Source organism: Brachycentrus maculatus, unplaced genomic scaffold, assembly GCF_059751285.1.
Source record: "Brachycentrus maculatus isolate JH-2025_06_01 unplaced genomic scaffold, ASM5975128v1 h1tg000109l, whole genome shotgun sequence".
NCBI classification, from domain to species: domain Eukaryota; kingdom Metazoa; phylum Arthropoda; class Insecta; order Trichoptera; family Brachycentridae; genus Brachycentrus; species Brachycentrus maculatus.
In genome coordinates, this window is record NW_028280862.1 from 101,497 (window position 1) to 121,270 (window position 19,774).

The 19,774-nt window shown below is 35.5% G+C and overlaps 2 protein-coding genes across 2 annotated transcripts in view; both read right to left on the reverse strand.

Moving 5' to 3' along the window:
• LOC148310049 (angiotensin-converting enzyme-like) overlaps nt 1–8,361 on the reverse strand; it is a 28,133-nt gene extending 19,772 nt beyond the window's left edge. Inside the window, exons 1-2 of the mRNA XM_088259078.1 lie at nt 8,270–8,361; nt 7,336–7,519 (exon numbers count right to left, since the gene is read on the reverse strand). Coding sequence (XP_088115204.1) covers nt 7,336–7,443 — 108 coding nt within the window. The 5' untranslated portion in view covers nt 7,444–7,519; nt 8,270–8,361. The remainder of the gene's footprint in view (nt 1–7,335; nt 7,520–8,269) is intronic.
• A 4,812-nt stretch (nt 8,362–13,173) lies between these two features.
• Nucleotides 13,174–19,184, reverse strand: LOC148310050 (uncharacterized). The gene is made up of 4 exons (XM_088259061.1): nt 19,020–19,184; nt 16,009–16,179; nt 14,969–15,115; nt 13,174–14,124 (listed from the first exon to the last, which is right to left on the reverse strand). Exons 1-4 carry the CDS (start codon nt 19,048–19,050, stop codon nt 13,322–13,324), a joined length of 1,152 nt encoding a protein of 383 aa, XP_088115187.1. The 5' UTR covers nt 19,051–19,184; the 3' UTR covers nt 13,174–13,321.
• Between the last annotated feature and the right edge of the window lie 590 nt (nt 19,185–19,774).

Genomic DNA, 19,774 nt, shown 5'->3' on the forward strand with positions numbered 1-19,774 from the left:
TACGTGTAGAGGTAGTTCATTCCAGAGTCTAGCCGCTTGGACAGTAAAGGAATTACTGAGGAATGCTGTGTTGTGGCAAGGAATGGAGAGTGTTCTCTCTTGGGAAGATAGACCATGATCAGAAAGGTAAAACGAAGTTTTCTACAAGATAAATTGGTGCACTGGGGTCGTGAAGAATGTTATATAGTAGGGCGAGAGATTGTGAATTTATGCGTTGTTTAAAATGAAGCCATTTTAATTCAGTGCGACGGGGTGAAACATGGTCATATTTCCTTAAGTTAAAATTAAAGCGAATACCATGATTCTGAAGACGCTCCAGACGATTAATAAGTTCTAATTAAACATACTCAACCTATAAAGGATTGTGTAAAACTCGTTTTGTGTTTATGGATTTATAGATAAATTTATTTATCTGGCAACATTGAGATATTTAGAGAAAAAAATGCGTTTTTTTATTCAAAACAGCGGTAATAGAATGTAATCTGTTACCAGTACATCTGACCTAGAAAATTATGCACCGTATCGCGCACTTACATACAGCAGCTACTAACATACCCATCGTAATACCGTGCATAAATTATATCGTAATATCTAAATCATATGTTGGATAAATTTACGAGGTGATGTGGTTGGTAATAAAGGCAGAGGAAGACCGAGGAAAACTTGGCATGATCGAGTATTTCAAATACTCGAGAGTGGTCAGGTCAGGAGTAGAAATAATCGGCGTGCGTGTATTATATGAGGCGATGTATGAATGTGAGAGAGGCGAAGATTGTATGCGAAAACATATTGGTGTGGCGTTCTATTCTCTCTGCCTACCCCTGCGGGGAAGTGGCGTAATGGTTGGTTAGTTACCAAACAATTCGCTCACTCCTTTCAACAACGTCAAATATAAAAAAAATCGTCAATTTTCAGTTGTGCATGTTTTTGGAATGCCCAGAAAATGTACTATATCCCAGCAAAAGCGGCATATTTTAAACTTAATATTTACCCGCTACAGGGCGGAAAGTGTTGTTTTTGGATTTTGAAGAAAGGGTATTGTTTAATTATTTTTTTAAATATACTAAATATTTTTCAAATGGAGAAAAAATCTTCAGGTTTTACCTAAAAAGATCTGTTGCACATTAAAAAGTTCAATAAGTGGCTTGATATTTATTTTTAATACATTTCATTTTATTCTTAAGCATTAAAAACGATCTCCTGAAAAATCAAGTTTTTTTTTTAGATTTCTGATAACGTTGATCTGATTTCTGATAACTTTTAACGTTGTTGAAAGCAGTGAGCGAATTGTCAGACCCGCACTCCTCTATGGCTCCGAATGCTGGACGATGTATAACACCTACTCTAGGCAACTAGAAACTGCTGAAATGCGAATGCTTAGATGCTTAGCTGGAGTGTCCCTTAGAGGCAAAGTACAATGCTCACGCATTCATGGAAGCCTGGCTGTAACAGGCATCAATAGTAAGGTAGAAGAAAGGCAATTGGAGGTGGTATGGGCACATAGGGCGCAGAGAACCTGATCATATTGTGAACCAGGCGATCGTCATGGATCTTCCTCGAAAGACATCTAGAGGAAGATCAAAAAATTCACGGATGCTGCAGAAAGATAACATGATTCAAAGGCATGGCCTAGGTGATGTTTTCCAAGATAGAAGGACAAACAACCTGAGGACGAAGCGAGCTGACTCCAACATATATAAACAACTAACTGATATCATTTTTTGACATCTCATCAAAGATGAAGAGGAATATGGAAGTCTGGGCATTTACGGGGCTGACGACCATCATAGGCTGGTTGAATGATCACTTTACACACGTGTAACATTCACCAATTCTACCCATTATTGACAACGACACTACTCAAATTCTTGAAAGTTCTGTATAAGTATATGAACCAATTTAGAAACCTTGTTCTTGAATCACTAGAACTTCACTGGAGACATCTATTGGTGAGATGTAAAGAAGCTTTTTACTAAGCAGACACTCTTATATTAGTATGTGAGGTCCGAATCCTGGATTACAATCACACACATGAGAAACGCCAGAAAATACCATTTTCATTTTTATTATTTAAGCTTATAATAAAGATATCAAACTAATATCAATAGTAAGGTAGAGGAAAGGCAATTGAGATGGTATGGGCACATAGGACGCAGAGAACCTGAACATATTGTGAACCAAGGAATCGCCATGGATATTCCTCGAAAGACATCAAGAGGAAGACCAAAAAAATCATGGATGCTGCAGAAAGATAACGTGATTCGATAACATGGGCTATGTTACGTTGTATATGATAGAAGGACCTACAGCCTGAGGACGATGAGAGCTGACTCCAACAGTCTATAAAGACGATAAGTTGGGATGAAGTCAGGAAGAAGAGATGGACTTCTCGTTATGAAGTCAATCTCATACGAGGATCACAGATACGTTAGTAGGGTACTTTTAAATTCCATGATTCCGTTTATCTTACAAGTAGGACAGACTTAAGTGCAGACTATACTCCGTTCGCCGAGCCGTTCCACTCGAGCGAGAGTGCTAACAATTTGTCATACGACACGCGTCGCGGTTTCTCCATCATCTGTCGTGTGTCATCGCTAAATTGCTGCCGTAGGTCTCAAATGCAGAACGTCTGCAGCACACCACTTTCTACCAAATAATTCCAACCAGAAATGAGCAAATGGCGCCACCCTCGTACAACTTGATATGAATTTGAGTTAAGTATTTGGGAGGGCCTCACCAAAACGTTACATTTCCATTATAAATGATTTTAAGTAAGCAGGAATTCTAGCTTGTATAATTGTTACGTTTTGGTGCGATTTAATAATTTCATATTGTATGATTTATATTTGAAGCACTAACTTTGTGATTTTCCATTTTATAATTAAAATGTAAATAGGAAAAACATCTAGAAATTTAACAATTTAACATTGATGTAAAGAGCATAGAAAATGCCTTAATAATAATAATTATTCTGAATTTGCCAATCACTTATAGAAAATAATCACTCATTTGATAAAAATAAAGGTCTAAATCATACCCGCTGATTATTACGACTCTTGACCTGACCAAAATTTTGTTTGTCATCTTTTGCTTCTATTACCAACTACATTCGCTTCATGAATTAAGAAATAATCATCTATATTGTTTTGTAATACACTTTCTGCATTTTTAAAATGATTTACATTTAAATCCCTCTTGGAGTGTGTTAAAAATTGATTTATAAGTTTTTCAAGCTGGTTTAAGTGATCACTCTCTTTGGGCGATTGTCCACTACACGGAATCACACGGAATTTTACCGTCCGGCACGTCAGTTAGCGTTTTAAAACGATGATTAGCTTGGATTGGCTTGTGCTTTTGTCCATCTTTATTCGGAGCGTGAACACGTTGCGTGTAAATTCGATCAGGCTAAACTGTCGTAGTCGCTTTCATTCTTCAAAACCGGACTGCCGGACGGTAAAATTCCGGGTAGTGGACAAGCGCCCTTTGGTTTACATTCACCGTTCTTCCCATGATTGATGACCAAATGCAAAAGAGATTATATTGAAATTATAAAATGCGACATATTTTTGTTTTTTACTAAAATATGGAGAAAGCACACAACATCGTATATTTACAGTAAGAAAGTTTTAGATATAATTAAGACTAAAAACAATCGTTTAAAGTAAACGTGAGCTATTATCTTCGCAGTGCACCGTTACTTCGAATGAACTATATTTTGAATGATGAAATATATACCAACGATTTTTCTACTCCAAAATTTCAAGCAATTTTAGCAATTTCCAAGCAATTTCAGCAAAACTTCAAATATTTGGCAATCAAACATTTCAATAAACTCCCTAAAGAAATAAAAAAAAATTCATGATATGAAAAATTCTTAAGAAAAAATTAAAGCTATTTACATTTATCTTATCCACTGACACTTCGTGATGGAATTGCATTTTTAATATATTATTAGATTAAAAACAATATTTTTAGCTTTTTCCACTTTTTTTTTTATTTGACCAGCGACCGGGTCTCGTCGTTACCGACATCACCAGTCTGATGATGTCGGTAACGACGAAACCCGGTCGCTGGTCAAATAAAAAAAGTGGAAAAAGCTAAAAATATTGGTTTTAATCTAATAATATATTAAAGCTCTATACATTTAAATCTTAAAAAAATATACAAAAAACTATTATATCTTTTATTATATAACATTAAACCACGAGTGTAAGTCCCTCTCCAAGCACAAGAGCACAGACTCTTTTATGGATAGGCACAGAGAATCGAAATATAAAAGTTCTCCATATGTATAAATGATTAAAATGTATTATGTTATAAATAAAAATGTAAATATATTAAATGAATAAATAAAAAATGTATACAGTGATGGTACAAAAATGAAGATGTACATTTAAAAAAAAATAAATAAATACACTAAGCCCCGTAAATGCCAAGACTTCCATATTCTTCATCTATGTTGAGATGTCAAAAGATTAATATAAATTCTCTTCCGTAAACGGAATGGCCGTAAACGAATGAGTGATGAAAGAACGGTGAAACAAATTTATGAGGCGAATGTAATTGGAAAAAGGAGCAGAGGAAAACCGAGAAAGACTTGGATCTTCCTCGAGAGTTATCTAGCAGAAGACCGAGGAATTCATGGATGCTGCAGAAAGATAACATGATTGCCTAGGTGACGTTGTCCAGGACAGAAGGATCTACAGCCTGAGGACGAGGAGAGCGGACCCCAGCAGTCTACAAGGACAATAAGCTGGGATGTAGCCAGGAAGAAGAAGACTTTAAATACCCTTTTTGAATAAAATAAAAGCTTTCTCTATCTAGTATAGATGGCTCTTGTGAGCTCATGTGAGTCATGAGATTAATGATATATCGACGGCCCCTACATAAAGTACTCTATCTGCAAATCTGTTACTTTACAGGAGAGAGCTTAGAACTTTTTTCAACGTATTCTTTTTTATTAATTAACGGTTTTATCTGAAATTCCAAACTAATATTATCCATTCAAAAACACGATAAAATAATGTATTAAATCATGTCAGACTTGCGCAAAGACACTCATTTTTCATAGCTCCAAAACTGTTCAACTTATTCCACAAAGACTATTTGTTAGATGTTAATTCCCTAAGTTCGTGTAAAATTAAAAATTTGCTTAGAATATTTATAAAAGAGACAGATTTAAGTTCCTTTTTCATTTAGCACACGATCGCTAGCTTTTTACTTTTTTACTTTGTCATCTTTTTTATGTTTAAGTTTTAATTAAAAAAATAAAATAAAAATTGCTCCCTGAGAGTCAAGTATTTTTTTTTTGTATTTAAATTAAGTTTTTTGTATTTTGTATTAACTAATTATACTTAGAAACCTATACCCTTATACCCTGTACTATGACTATTTATTTTGTATACCCACACACAGGCCTTGCCTTTGTGGGATCTTTTTTTTGTATTCATTTTTATTTTTTATAAATATTTTTTGTTTTTGAATTTATGTAACGCAAAAGAATTTTAAATAAAGAAAAAAAAATTGTTTTAAAAACTTTATGCTTTGTCAAAATTAAGTAGTTAGCGTTTTAGGAGTTCAGTTCATTTCGAAAATTCGATGTAGATAGCGTCACATACGCCTGAAAACTAGGCGTTATTTATTTCATATTTTTTTTGTTTATTTATATTTGTAGATAGCGGTCTGTTGATAACATACACCAAATATCTCAAAATTGACAAAAATGTAGTTAGAGCACTTAACGTAAGGCACGTCGATATATCGCTCACTCCTATTCAAGAACGTCATAAATCAAAAATCGACAATTTTGAGCTATGCATGTTTTCAGAATGCCTAAAAAATGTACTATACTCCAGAAAAAGAGGCATATTTTTAACTTAATATTTACCCGCTACAGGGCAGAAAATGTTATTTTTTCATTTTGAAGAAAAGGTATTGTTTAATTATTTTTTTAAATAAACTAAATACTTTTCAAATGGAGAAAAAACCTTCAGGTTTTACCTAAAAATATCTGTTGCTCAGAAAAAGGTTCAATAAGTGGCTTGATATTTATTTTTAATACATAGTGTTATATTTTTAAACTTTAAAATCGTTCTCCTGAAAAATCAAGTATTTTTATTTATGACGTTCTTGAAAGGAGTGAGCGATTTAGTAATAATTTCAAGTATTTGATGATGGCAAGTTTCCCTCTGTTTCTATTACCACTCACATTCGCCTCATAAGTTTGTTTTTACCACTTTTTAAGGAATAACCCCCGATGAGTCTATTTTAGAACCATTGTGTATTAATATTTTCACTCATTGATACTTATTGACACTGTTTTTAATACAAGTATCGCAGACTTGCAGCTTTTTCCACCTCAGTAGGTTCTGGGCGGGAAACAGGAAGGGATTGTCCGAACTGTTTGTTCCTAATTTGAATGAGATACTTTGAATTAAGAACAATAGAACAGTTTTTTTGAATCTTTGATTTCTAAAATAAATAAAAAAAGTTTGATAGAAATCGGCCTCTTGCCAAATCTTAATAATAATAATAAAAACCCTTATCCGCACCCAATGGTGCATAGGGCACTGCGTCATATAAACGCAGTGTTATCTTGATCGTTAACACACGAAGGAAAGGTGATCAGCCCTCCGCTTCAGGTACCAGTCCAGGGTAATATTGAATAAATATTACAGTGAAAAAATCACTTGTATTTATTTTACCCCCCTTGGGAATCGAACCCGGGACCCCCAGAACGGTAGCCGAGCGTGCTGACCATTACACTACGGAGGCGGCCAAATCTTAATCTAATAAAAAATGCCGTGTGGTTGTCAATAATGGGTAGAATTGGTGAATGTTACACGTGTGTAAAGTGATCAAAAAACCAGCCTATCACGGTCGCCTGCCCCGTAAATGCCCAGACTTCCATATTCTTCTTCATCTTTGATGAGATGTCAAAAAATAATATGAAAGTAACTCCTGTAATTGGAGATAATCCAGATTTTGTGAACAAGTATTTGGACACACTCAAAATGTTGTACATAAAAAATTCATATTGTGACAATTTATGTTATGGCATTTTCAAACGATATTAAATTTTTATGTGTTTTTGTTAATAAAATACAACTAGGTAGAATAAGTACAAAAAAATCTGAAAAGACTTCCATATTCTTCTTCATCTTTGATGGGATGTCAAAAAATAATATGTTTCATTATTCAAATAAAAAATATGTATGTGAACAAAGCATTATATTTTTCACAGTGAATTTTCATAACCCCCTTATAAGCTACCTTAAATAAGTATTTAATTCATTATTTTTTAATGTAATATTTAAAATATATATATATATTTACCTGCTGAAAAAAATCCTGGCATTTTGTAGGAACCGCGAAAACGGCCAATAAAATCAACCAAAACATTCCAGTCTTCCCAAAACACATGTTTTTTAATGTTTTCAACATTATTTCACGTATATTTTAATTAATCAATACATATTAAGTTATTATTATCTAAAATTAGTTTATCACAAATATTTATCTGGGATTATAATCACAAATTCAACAGCCATAAATAATAACGAAAGTTGCGTTTAAAAAGTGTAATCACTGCATATTAGGGAACGGGTGCCTGAATTCAAATATCGCTCACTCCTTTCAACAACGTCATACATAAAAAAAACTGGATTTTTCAAAATTAACAAAATGTATTAAAAATAAATATCAAGCCACTTATTGAACTTTTTACTGTGCAACAGATTTTTTTAGGTAATAAAATCTGAATATTTTTTTATTATTATTAAAAATATTCAGTATATTTAAAAAAATAATTAAACAATACCTTTTCTTCAAAATGCAAAAACAACACTTTCTGCCCTGTAGCGGGTAAATATTAAGTTAAAAATATGCCGCTTTTGCTAGGATATAGCATATTTTCTAACTAACTAACTAACTAACCATCACGCCGCTTCCCCGCAGGGGTAGGCAGAGAGAATAGAACGCCACACCACTCTCTCTTGCAAACATTCTTCGCCTCTTCGATTATTACGACTCCTAACCTGACCACTTATACTATATTTTCTGGGCATTATGAAAACATGCACAACTGAAAATTGACGATTTTTGATATATGACGTTGTTGAAAGGAGTGAGCGACATATATGTCAACAAATGGAACAGGTACTAACATTAAAATGTCACAGAAAACGGCGGGTGCCAAATTCAAAATTCTTTTACAAAATGGCGTCTCGAACGCTTACAATTCGGTGTTTTTTTATTATTATTTCTTTACTTTTAGTTGCGTAATTAAATGACTGGTTGTGTATACGACATGCGCGATGTTTTTTTTATGGTTTTCGAAGACCATAAGACACGCCAAGTTCGTACAGAGGCGAGCGAAGAACTGAGCGATGTTGGGTGTCTATCCAGTGTAGCGTAAAGGAGACATCCAGTTTCTTTTGAGCGTATAAGAGAATAAAAGAATCTCTGGTTACTCAGCGTAACCAAATATCTTCGTAGGTACTGGAAACACATTACAATACAAGTAAACAATACTGTATCGTGTTTGGAGAACATGTTTTGTTTGTATTCATATATACATACATGCCTATAATAGATTTTTGTCACGATGTTGGTTTATTGGCTAATAAATTTATATCAAATAAAAATCACAAGACTATCGATAACATTCTAATTGAAATCTGTAGAGAACTAAGAGAGATATAAAGGTTTAAATTTTAGATGTTTGAATAAAACGTTAAACGGATACCGCTATCCGTCATCTTTATGTATCTGCTTTATAGAGATGTAATAGTAGTAGTGTGGATTCGTTTATGTGACGTCATTCGTTACCAGCTTACAAAAACAACGTTTTTACGAAGGCGAATTTTGCAACAAAAAAAAAAAGGCTGTTATAAACACAAAACGAGTCTTACACGAAGTTTGGGAGATATTAAGGTTTAAACTTTAGATATGTATTTTAATAAAACGAAAAACGTGCGTTCGCATACGTCATCAAATTCCCGTCATCGAACGTTTTATGACGTCATATGGTTTATAGAGTTGTAATAGTAGTAGTGTGGATTATTTGTTTACCACTACACTACCATTTGTGTTTTACAAATATGAGGGGAGGGGGGATCGTAGACATCAACAAATAGAGTCGACAATAATTTAGCAATGTTACCAATATTAATATAAGTCCATCGTTTCTGTGACGTCACTCATTACCAACTTACGAAAATAACGTATTTACGAAGGCTGATTTTCCACAAGATAATGATGAATGAAAATATTGATTATATCGGCTGTTATAAACACAAAACAAGTCTAATACAATACTTTATAGGTTGGGTATGTTAAATTAGATATTCCTCCCGTCTGACAATGATCCATTCATATTTCTAGTTTTTAAAATATTTTTTTGGTAAAATTCCGGGTAGTGGACAAGCGCCCTATGAGCGATTATTTACTACCCGGAATTTTACCGTCCGGCAGTCCGGTTTTGAAAAATGAAGCGACTACGACAGTTTAGCGTGATCGAATTTACGCGCAACGTGTTCACGCACCGATCCGAAGAAAGATGGACAAAAGCACAAGCCAATCATCGTTTTAAAACGCTAACTGATGTGTCGGACGGTAAAATTCCGTGTAGTGGACAAGTGCCCATAGAAAATCACGGACAGTCAACGGTTACGATTTTAAAGTCTCTAATCACGATAGTACACAGTATTGTGCAGACGTCCGTAGATGCATTTATAATTACTTTTAAAAAAGATTTAGGCATTTGATTCGACTGGTGACAGACGACAATGTGCGATTTTTCCAGTCGTGTCCACGCTTTGTGACGAGCCTTGCTTTGACAATAGCGTCACATATCGCTCACTCCTTTCAACAACGTCATAAATAAAAAAAATCGTCAATTTCCAGTTGTGCATGTTTTTCGGGATGCCCAGAAAATGTACTTTATCCCAGCAAAAGCGGCATATTTTTAACTTAATATTTACCCGCTACAGGGCAGAAAGTGTTGTTTTTGCATTTTGAAGAAAAGATATTGTTTAATTATTTTTTTAAATATACTACATATTTTTCAAATGGAGAAAAAACCTTCAGGTTTTACCTAAAAAGATCTGTTGCACAGTGAAAAGTTCAATAAGTGGCTTGATATTTATTTTTAATACATTGTATTATATTTTAAAACTTTAAAAACGTTCTCCTGAAAAATCAAGTTTTTTTATTTATGACGTTATTGTAAGGAGTGAGCGATATGTGATTCACAATGGCTTCTTGATATGTGAGATGGCGTGTTTAACACCACCCACCACGTTTTCTAATCTGGCATTTATTTATTTTTTATCCAAATGCATGTTTAAATCTCTGATTAATACTGTCTTATCAAAAGTCATTCAATTAACTGACGCACAATGGAGTCCTGGTACCAACCCTAGACAGAAGAGAGCGTATTATAATATAATGGTGCAGATTACATTTCACAGAAAACAATTTTATGAGGCGAATGTGGTTGGTGATAGAAGCAGAGGAAGGCCGAGGAAAACATGGCACGATCAAGTGTTTCCAATACTTGGTAAATAAGTGCTCAGGTCAGGAGTGGGAATAATCGGCGTGCATGTGTGAGGAGATGCATGAATGTGGAAGAGGCGAAGATTATTGACAAAGACAGATTGGTGTGATGTTCTTTTCTCTCTGCCTACCCCGGCGGGGAAGCGGCGTGATGGTTAGTAAGCTTTTTTAAGAAATTAATTAATTTAAATTTAATTCTAGTCCATTGTTAAAAATATTCTCATTGTGATTCATTTGTCTTCTTTTTCTCTTTCATAATTATATTTTCGTATAAATGTCAGACCGTATTAATTTTTATTCAGTGACCTGATGATGGAACGATTATTCCGAAACCGGTAGTCACGAATAAGTGATAATTAAAAAGTCGTATTACACAAAGTGAACGATGAATGATAAGGAGAGTGTTTAAATGATTGTTACCTTAAATATGAATGAAATTAGGAAATCTGGTTTTCATACTGAATGTCACAATTATTTTCTTTTAAGTGGACAAAGATTTGGACACACTTATAATATTATGAATTACAGTAATAAGCTACTTAGCGCGAGTAATCCGTGCCGGCGAAATAGCACGCTAAATGAATCAGCCCTTAACGGGTCTATTTTCCACACATCGCAGTCGTACAGGAGAAAGTGACCAACTGACAAAACGTAAAATGTTCAGGAGGGCCATTTAAGTCACTTTTGCTTGGCAACAAAATAAACATCTATGCAGTTAGTCATTTTTAACAAGTCAATATATTATACTTCCAATTTTAAAATCTTTTGGGATTTTTTCAGGGCAATATTAAGCTAGTAAGATATCAAATAGTCAATGATCACGTTTTTGTAAAAAATGCACTTGGTCACTTTCTCCTGTATGACTACGATATATTAATGACGATGGTACACAGTTCTTGCACGAATGTCTGCCATTTTTGGACGCAGTGTTCAATTATCAGGATTTTATATTAAAAAAATAATGCATTTCAAAAATAATGCAACAACTGACAAAACAGTATTGTAGTACATGTATATTAAGTTATTATGAATCCACACACCTTACACACGACAGAATCTTCTTCCTGGCTCCATCCCAACTTATCATCTATGTAGACTGTTGTAGTCAGCTCTCCTCGTCCTCAGGCTGTAGGTCCTTCTATCATATACAACGTCACCTAGGCCATGTATTCGAATCAAGTTATCTTTCTGCAGCATCCATGAATTTTGTTGTCTTCCTCTAGATGTCTTTCGAGGAAGATCCATGGCGATCGCCTGGTTTACGATATGTTCAGGTTCTCTGCGTCCTATGTGCCCATACCATCTCAATTGCCTTTCCTCTACCTTACTATTGTTATCACACCCAGGCTTCCACGAATGTGTGAACTCTTTATATCGCTTAAGGAAGATCCATTGCAATCGCTCGGTTTACAATATGTTCAAGCAATATGTTTTACACACAATAGAATAAATATAATGCAATCTTCCAGTAAAAGATTGCATATTTTTTCCTTAACCTTCTAACAGCGTTAACTTTGTTCCTAAGAGAGGCCAGTGCGTGGCGGTATTTCGCCGTTTTTTAAATGATTACTTTTATCATGTATTTAGTTAAGAAACGATTTATTTTCCTAAACAAAAACGTTCAATGGGATTCATTGTTCCTTTTTGGTACTCTATAATCCACGTGTGTCACATTATTCTTGAAATATATCGTAATATAAATAAATTAGATGGTAACATAAATAAATCAAAGCACGCATCGTGTGTCACTCTTACCCACTGGCGATGCGTAGCGTCGAGAGTGAGACAGATATAGGGCATGATTATGGCGCGGACTAATTACCGACCGCAAGAAAAATCAGGGATCTGTTCTTTTATTTATCCTTGTGATGTTACAAATTATTAGTCAGATATTTCAACAGATGTCATAAGGCCAAGGATTGACGTATTATTTTATCCAAAGCTCCACACTATGAAAAAATCCCTCTAAGTTGAACTGAGGTTTGAAACTTGGAGCAATGTAAAAACACAAACGCTTATGTCAGCCGCATATGGGGCATGTTTTGTTAAAACACATACGGTTATGCGAGCCGCGTGGATCCAGTTAATTGGCACTGAACACCATAAATAGGGGTGGTGTCAACACATTGTTTACGGGAAACGCTTAAAAGCGTCCTTTGCATACTGTTGGTAGAGAGCGGGAGACGCTTATAAGCGTTCTATATATTTGCTTACTTTTGATAAAGCGCGAGACTTCAAAAAATATTGTACAGATCGGAATTCGGGTTTGTGGTTATGTGGCCAACAACAATGTGTTAAGCGTGGTATTACTGTATTTATTGATTTGGCGTTTAATTTGTAGAACTCCATTTTAATTTATGTATTAATTTTAAATAAAAACAGATTTTTTGAGTCTACTAAGTTGTATTCTATTGACAAAAATTTATATTGTGTCAATTATTTCGCCTTGTTAGGACATTATCAAACGAATGTCTATATATAAATTTTTTATGTGTTTTTGTTATTAAAATACAACTTAGTAGACTCAAAAAAATCTGTGTTTGATTTAAAATTAATACGTAAAGTGGTATTACTGTATTGAGTTACCACTGTATCGATGAAAAAAAAAACAGTATGTAAATAATGCGCATAATTTTAATATATTCATTTATTAATTACACAAACTGCATTAAAAAAAAAAATTCTTAAAGTAAACGTTACGATAGTCAGCCGTGCAGTCTCTTAGCACTCTTGTCACACACAAAATAATATATATTGTCCGCGTCTACATGTTTGCGAATCTCTCACTCAAGCTGGTGGTAGTACGATGCGGCGTTGGGGCAAAATTATTCAACCCGGAAACGGCCACGCTATCGCTAGTCGCCGTGCCGTTGGAAAACGCCTTTCCTTGGATAGCCGCTATTTCTTGCTGGAGTCTGGGGTTTAATATGGGTCGATTGAACGATCCGCGGCCCCTCCCGCGGCCTCTGCCTCTTGCGGATCGATTTGATCTGACGGATTGCATGGACCGCCGCGATCTGTTCGACCCCATCGACCTCACGCTGCCCGGGCCTCTTCTGATGACCTCATTCGCTAGCTGGGCAAGTGCTGCCTTGTCCAGATACCCGATAGAGTTACCGGAGAGGCTGTTTCGGCGCTTGCGATTGAGCGGGCGTCTTTGCCCTGCGCGGTCATTGGCAACACTAATCGTCAGTCTCGTCGCCTGCGCTTGGGTCAGAGCCCTGGACCGCGAACGAGATCTAGACCGCGTGAACGTCTGCGTCTGAATCACACCCTGATTGGCTCTCGCCCTGTCTATTTTATTCTGAACGTAAGATAATTTCTGGGCTTTTAGTATCTGGTCGGATCGCAGTCCTACGCGGTTGAATTTGCCATTTCTCAGGAGGTTTGTTGAGATTCCTCTGGTTGAGAAGCCTCTTCCGCGGCCTCTGCCTCTTAAATTAGGTTGTTGTGTGTTGAGTCTGCTTCTTGATCTTGATCTGGAGCGTGATCGCGACTGTGAAGAGTTATTATTGTTGTTGTTTTGCTGGAAGCGTGTGCGCGAGCGTGACCTCCCTCGGGCTTGTACTGGAAAAAAAATCATAAACCAATCATGGTACCACAGATAATATAATAACAAAAGAACAACATATGAAGAAAAGTCACATATCTAGCACCCAAATTATAAATAAAACAACATTTTGAGTGTGTGCAAATACTTGTTCACAAAAATCTGGATTATCTCCAATTACAGGAGTAATTTTCATATAATTTTTTGACATCTCATCAAAGATGAAGAAGAATATGGAATTCTGGGCATTTACGGGGCTGACGACCGTCATAGGCTGGTTTTAGTGATCGCTTTACACACGTGTAACATTCACCAATTCTACCCATTATTGACAACCACAATACTCAAATTCTTAAAAGTTCTATATTAAAAAAATAATATAAATAAAACTCTTGTTTTTTACCAGTTTTATTTTGTTATGACTAGTTTCGGAAGCCACAGAGGCATCCATCTACGAGTTTAAATATAAACTAAAGCACCAATTCTACCCATTATTGTCAACCACACTACTCAAATTCTTGAAAGTTCTATATATATATATGAACTAATTTTGAATCATTATTCTTGAATCACTAGAACTTCAAAACTTGGAAACACATGAGTATTGATATATATAGCCTGGAACGACTAGTTGTGATCGGTAGCCTGGAAGGGAAGAGAGGGAGAGGAATATCCCCCACAGGATGGACCGATCAAATTAAGGCAGCAGCAGGCACCTCGGTGGTTGGAGCGCTACGTGCAGCGCAGTCAAGGGATAACTGGAGAAGAGTCATTGCTTCTGCAAGGGTCACAACCCTCAGCAATGAGGAATAAGACGGAGAAGAAGTAAATACTTTAAAATTAAACAATAGATTTACTCACCGACAGTGTTTGGCATAGTATCTCTTCTAGAGACGCGACCTCTCGGTACAGCGCGACCTCTGGAGACCCCTCCCCTCCCCGGGACGCGACCTTGCGATCTCGACCTGCTACGACCTCGCGGGACAGCCGCAGCCCCTCGACCTACACCTGCAACGATTCTTATATGCAATCAGATTGTCAACCTTCCCCTCCGGGTGATATGTATTTACTACAACTTGACTTTAAAAATGAGAATATCAATATAAACTGTAATAGATACTTCTTCTTCAAACCCTCATCCACACCCGATGGTGCATAGGGCACTGCATCATATAAACGCAGTGTATCTTGATCGTTGACACATGAAGGAAAGGTGATCAGCCCTCCACTTCAAGTACCAGTCCAGGGTAATATTGAATAAATAATATCATAGTGAAAAAATCTCACTCATTACTTTACATAAGTAAAAAAAAATTATAATAGATACAGGCTCAGAATTTTTGAATTCCTTCATAATATAATCGTGTATTACATGAAAGTATTATAGTATAAAGTTATTCATTTGCAGCGACGGAAATAAATCATTTGTGAAAAAATTGGAAATAAAATCATCAATACACAAAAGTTTCTCATCGTTTGAGCGCGTGTCGTTGCTTTCAATCATCAGGTATGCCAAATACTTTGAAGTGGTCAGGTTAGGAGTCGTAACATTCGGCGGGTATGTATGAGGAGATGCATGAACATGGAAGAGGCGAAGAATGTTTGCAAAGACAGAGTGGTGTGGCGTTCTATTCTCTCTGCCTACCCCGGCGGTGAAGCGGCGTGATGGTTAGTTAGTTAGTTAGTTAGTTGGTGAAAAAATCACTTATATTTATTTGACCCCCCTGGGAATCGAACCCGGGACCTCCAGAACGGTAGCCGAGCGTGCTGACCACTACGGAGGTGAACTAAACTTCATATGGTGTACAAAACACATATCATCGGTGCGCCAGTTCTTAGCACCGTAAGGGAAGGGCTAAATATTGGTGCGCTTTTAGACAACAGTGATGTTATATTTATACCTCTTCCAATTCTCCCGGCCAGACGACCTGGTCCGGTGGTCTGACCTCCGCGGCCCAGTCGCTGTGTCACCGGAGCGCCTCTGCCACGACCTCCCCGGAAGGCGCCTCGACCTCTGCCTCTTCCGCGACCCCTGCCCGAATTCCGGGAATTGTTCTGCTTGATGATGTCATCTGAAAAATGAAAATCTTTGTATTTGAGTGTACAGTAGAACTTCTCTCAATCGCCCTCAGATGGCCTGTCACTCTGGTTGATCCGACTCAAGTCCAATTGACAACAGCCGACTTTTTTCTACCAATTTATTTACTTTATGGTATTTTAATGTTTGACATGAATTTGTTATCGTATACGTACATATTATTGTATTGCTAAATTATACATAACTAACTAACTAACTAACTAACCATCACACGAGAATAGAACGCCACACCACTCTGTCTTTGCAAACATCCTTCGCCTCTTCCACGTTCATGCAAATCCTCATACATATAATATAAAAAATAAAAACCCTTATACGCACCAAATGGTGCATAGGGCACTGCTTCATATAAACGCAGTGTTATCTTGATCGTTTACACACGAAGGAAAGGTGATCAGCCCTCCGCTTCAGGTACCAGTCCAGGGTAATATTAAATAAATATTACAGTGAAAAAATCACTTATATTTATTTTACCCCCCCTGGGAATCGAACCCAGGACCTCCAGAACGGTAGGCGAGCGTGCTGACCATTACACTACGGAAGCGGACAGACATACCCTCATACATACCCGCCGATTGTTACGACTCCTAACCTGACCACTTTCAAGTATTTGGCATACCCGATCGTGCCAAATTATACATAAAACACTATTTTTTTACCACTTGAGTCTTATATAAGTAAGTACCGTAGAACGGGGCTACTTGAACATTGATGTGTTACTTGAGCCCAGTACAAAAAAAAAATTTAATCTGTATTTGATCTACAATAATGAACGTATCGACATGATTCATTGTTTCCCTGACAGGTGACACTTATTGTCACGATACTTCTATCGACACCACAATCTAAATATTTTTTTATACTGGGTTCAAGTAATACATCAAAGTTCAAGAAGCCCTGTTCTACGGTATATGTTTTTTTTTTAAAGGAATATCCCGCAAAGCCCCTATTAGTCTTGTTTGCAAGTAGGATCGTAAGGATAGGGAAGTTAAATGTGAAAAATACAATCACAAATACCCAGACCAATTGAAAAAAAATATTTCTTGAATTTACTTTGCACCTGGCGGGAATCGGACCCGCGCCGCCAGTTTCACTGTCACCAACTACGCCACGGCGCCTGTCATACTTATTTATTTATTTATTGAACGGCTAATGCCTTTAACATAATACATACATATACAATATCTAATATAAAAATACTCTAATGAATACACTAACAGAGAAACAAAAAGTCTTGCACATAAAATAATAATAAAATAACAAATAGTAAGTATATTATTTATTGATTCGGCATTAACTTTGTGGAATGACATGGTTATTTTATTAAAATTAAAAATACATTTAGATAAATTTAAAAATACATAAAAATTTTAATTCGGATAAAACATTAATTAATAATATACTGTTTCAAAATACGTCACCATTATTATCAATGTTTCCTTTTACAAAAAATGTTGTTCCTTAACCCCCCTCCCTATATTTATTGACCTATATATACACCTAAATATATTTTTATTCATTAGTTTTAATTTGTACCAGAAGATGAAAACAACTGTCGTTTTCGAAACTAGTCGTAAATAAAAATAAAACTCGATAAAGTGGTTTATTCAAGTGTTTAATTTTATTAAAACAAATAGTAAGCACTGGTAAATACACGTCTCCTTCACACACTATCAGCGAGCAGCGAGAGAGAGTGAAACACAACGTTTACATTTATCCATTATAACATGGAGAAGAAATGCTGAAATATTGTTAAGACTAGTTTCAGAAGCTACAGATGCTTCTATCTACCGGTTTGAATATAAACTAGTCGTGACATAATACTCAACCGGTAAAAAAAACAAGTATTTTATTTTTAATTTAATCATATCTTGGCACGAAGTGAATGCCGAAACAATAAATTACATTGTATTGCTATTTTTGAATAATGATAACAGCTTTTGTGCAGTTTATTGCAATGTTTCATAGAGAAATTTTTGTTTAATGATTTGGCGTTTAATTTGTAGAACTCCATTTTAATTTATGTATTAATTTTAAATCAAACACAGTTTTTTGAGTCTATTAAGTTGTATTTTACTAACAAAAACACATAAAAAATTATATTTCGACAATTGTTTCGCCTTGTTAGGGCATTATCAAACGAATGTCGAACGAATATCAAACGAAACATTCGTTTGATAATGCCCTAACAAGGCGAAACAATTGTCACAATATAATTTTTATGTGTTTTTGTTAAGAAAATACAACTTAGTAGACTCAAAAAATCTGTGTTTGATTTAAAATTAATACATAGAGTAAATTTTGAGTTGAGATATTGTTTATTTGACTGCAAATCAGTATTTTTCTGATAAAAGGATGTTTTTTGCATTCTGACTATGCAAGGTGTCAGATTGGACAAATAACATAACCCAAGTTAACAGTGAAAGAGCTAACTACTGCAGGAATGAATGGTTGAATAATGTTGCTATAAAGCTCAAATAATCTTAGCTAGGAAAGCGAAGCTAGCGACCATAGCAGTTACAAACATCTCCCCATGTGTAAATGGCAGTCTGTATACAAAATATGAATTTATACCATATTTTAAATCATATATTTATTTCAGCATGACAAGGGTAAAAGTAACACTTAAAACTAATTTCGGCGTGTATATCACTGTTTATATGATTCAATTTTTAATCGCCCGGCCATATAAATATAACCTAAATATTTTATTTTGTCATTCGCGTGGGTATACGAGAAAGTTGAGCCATAGTCGAGCATTATTCCAAAAATAGGATTCACATCCGCCGAATTTCTCTCATTCGTGACACTCACCTAGCGACATGTTGACGTTATTCTGCGCCATTTTCGACGGGTTTATTTAATAAATTAGCAGAAATTAATGGCATTAGATACACGCGAAATTGTGGTACTCAATCCCGAAATCACGAACCGAAATACAAACAAATCCACTACACGTACGAGAAGTGCATTTGACGTAATTCTAAAGTTGCCACATCGATAAATAAACAAATAGAGAAAATGAGATATGTCGGGCGGATTGGAACTTTTCAAATACCTACCTAGAAAACGCTTGCGCATATTGGTTTGACTGTTTTCACGTGCATATTAGCGGTAACGCCAGAAACTAACCCAATTTATACACACTTGTACGGATACAATTATGCAATCCTAAGCCCTTCTGCTTTGGCTGCTATCATCCATATAATACCTATGACCATTACCTCAAACTCCTTCAATCGTATTTGATTAAAATATTAGACGTAAAATGTATTACACACTGTAATACTTTAGAATAAACGTTTTGTATTTTTTCCGAATGGATTAATACTAATGACTAATGGACTAATGTTTTCAATTTTAACACATATAACACACGAATATCTTTATTTTCTGAAAAAGAGGTAACAGTATTCACACCATATATTAATTTTCGCAATTCGAATATTTTTATTTGGGAGTAAAACGAACGTCACTGTGGTTTAATTTTTTTACATAGATTTATGCATTTCGTGAATCTGAGATTCACTATTAGGATTCAGAAAAGATTTTAGTCTAAGGTTCCATAT

What these genes read in the sequence shown, in the direction of transcription:
- LOC148310050 (XM_088259061.1), bottom strand. Translation starts at nt 19,050, where the DNA reads ATGGCGCAGAATAACGTCAACATGTCGCTAG. An exon ending in TAACGTCAACATGTCGCTAG is followed by an intron (nt 16,180 to 19,019) that starts GTGAGTGTCACG and finishes TTCATTTTTCAG; the next exon opens with ATGACATCATCAAGCAGAAC. An exon ending in TACTATGCCAAACACTGTCG is followed by an intron (nt 14,125 to 14,968) that starts GTGAGTAAATCT and finishes TTTTTTTTCCAG; the next exon opens with TACAAGCCCGAGGGAGGTCA.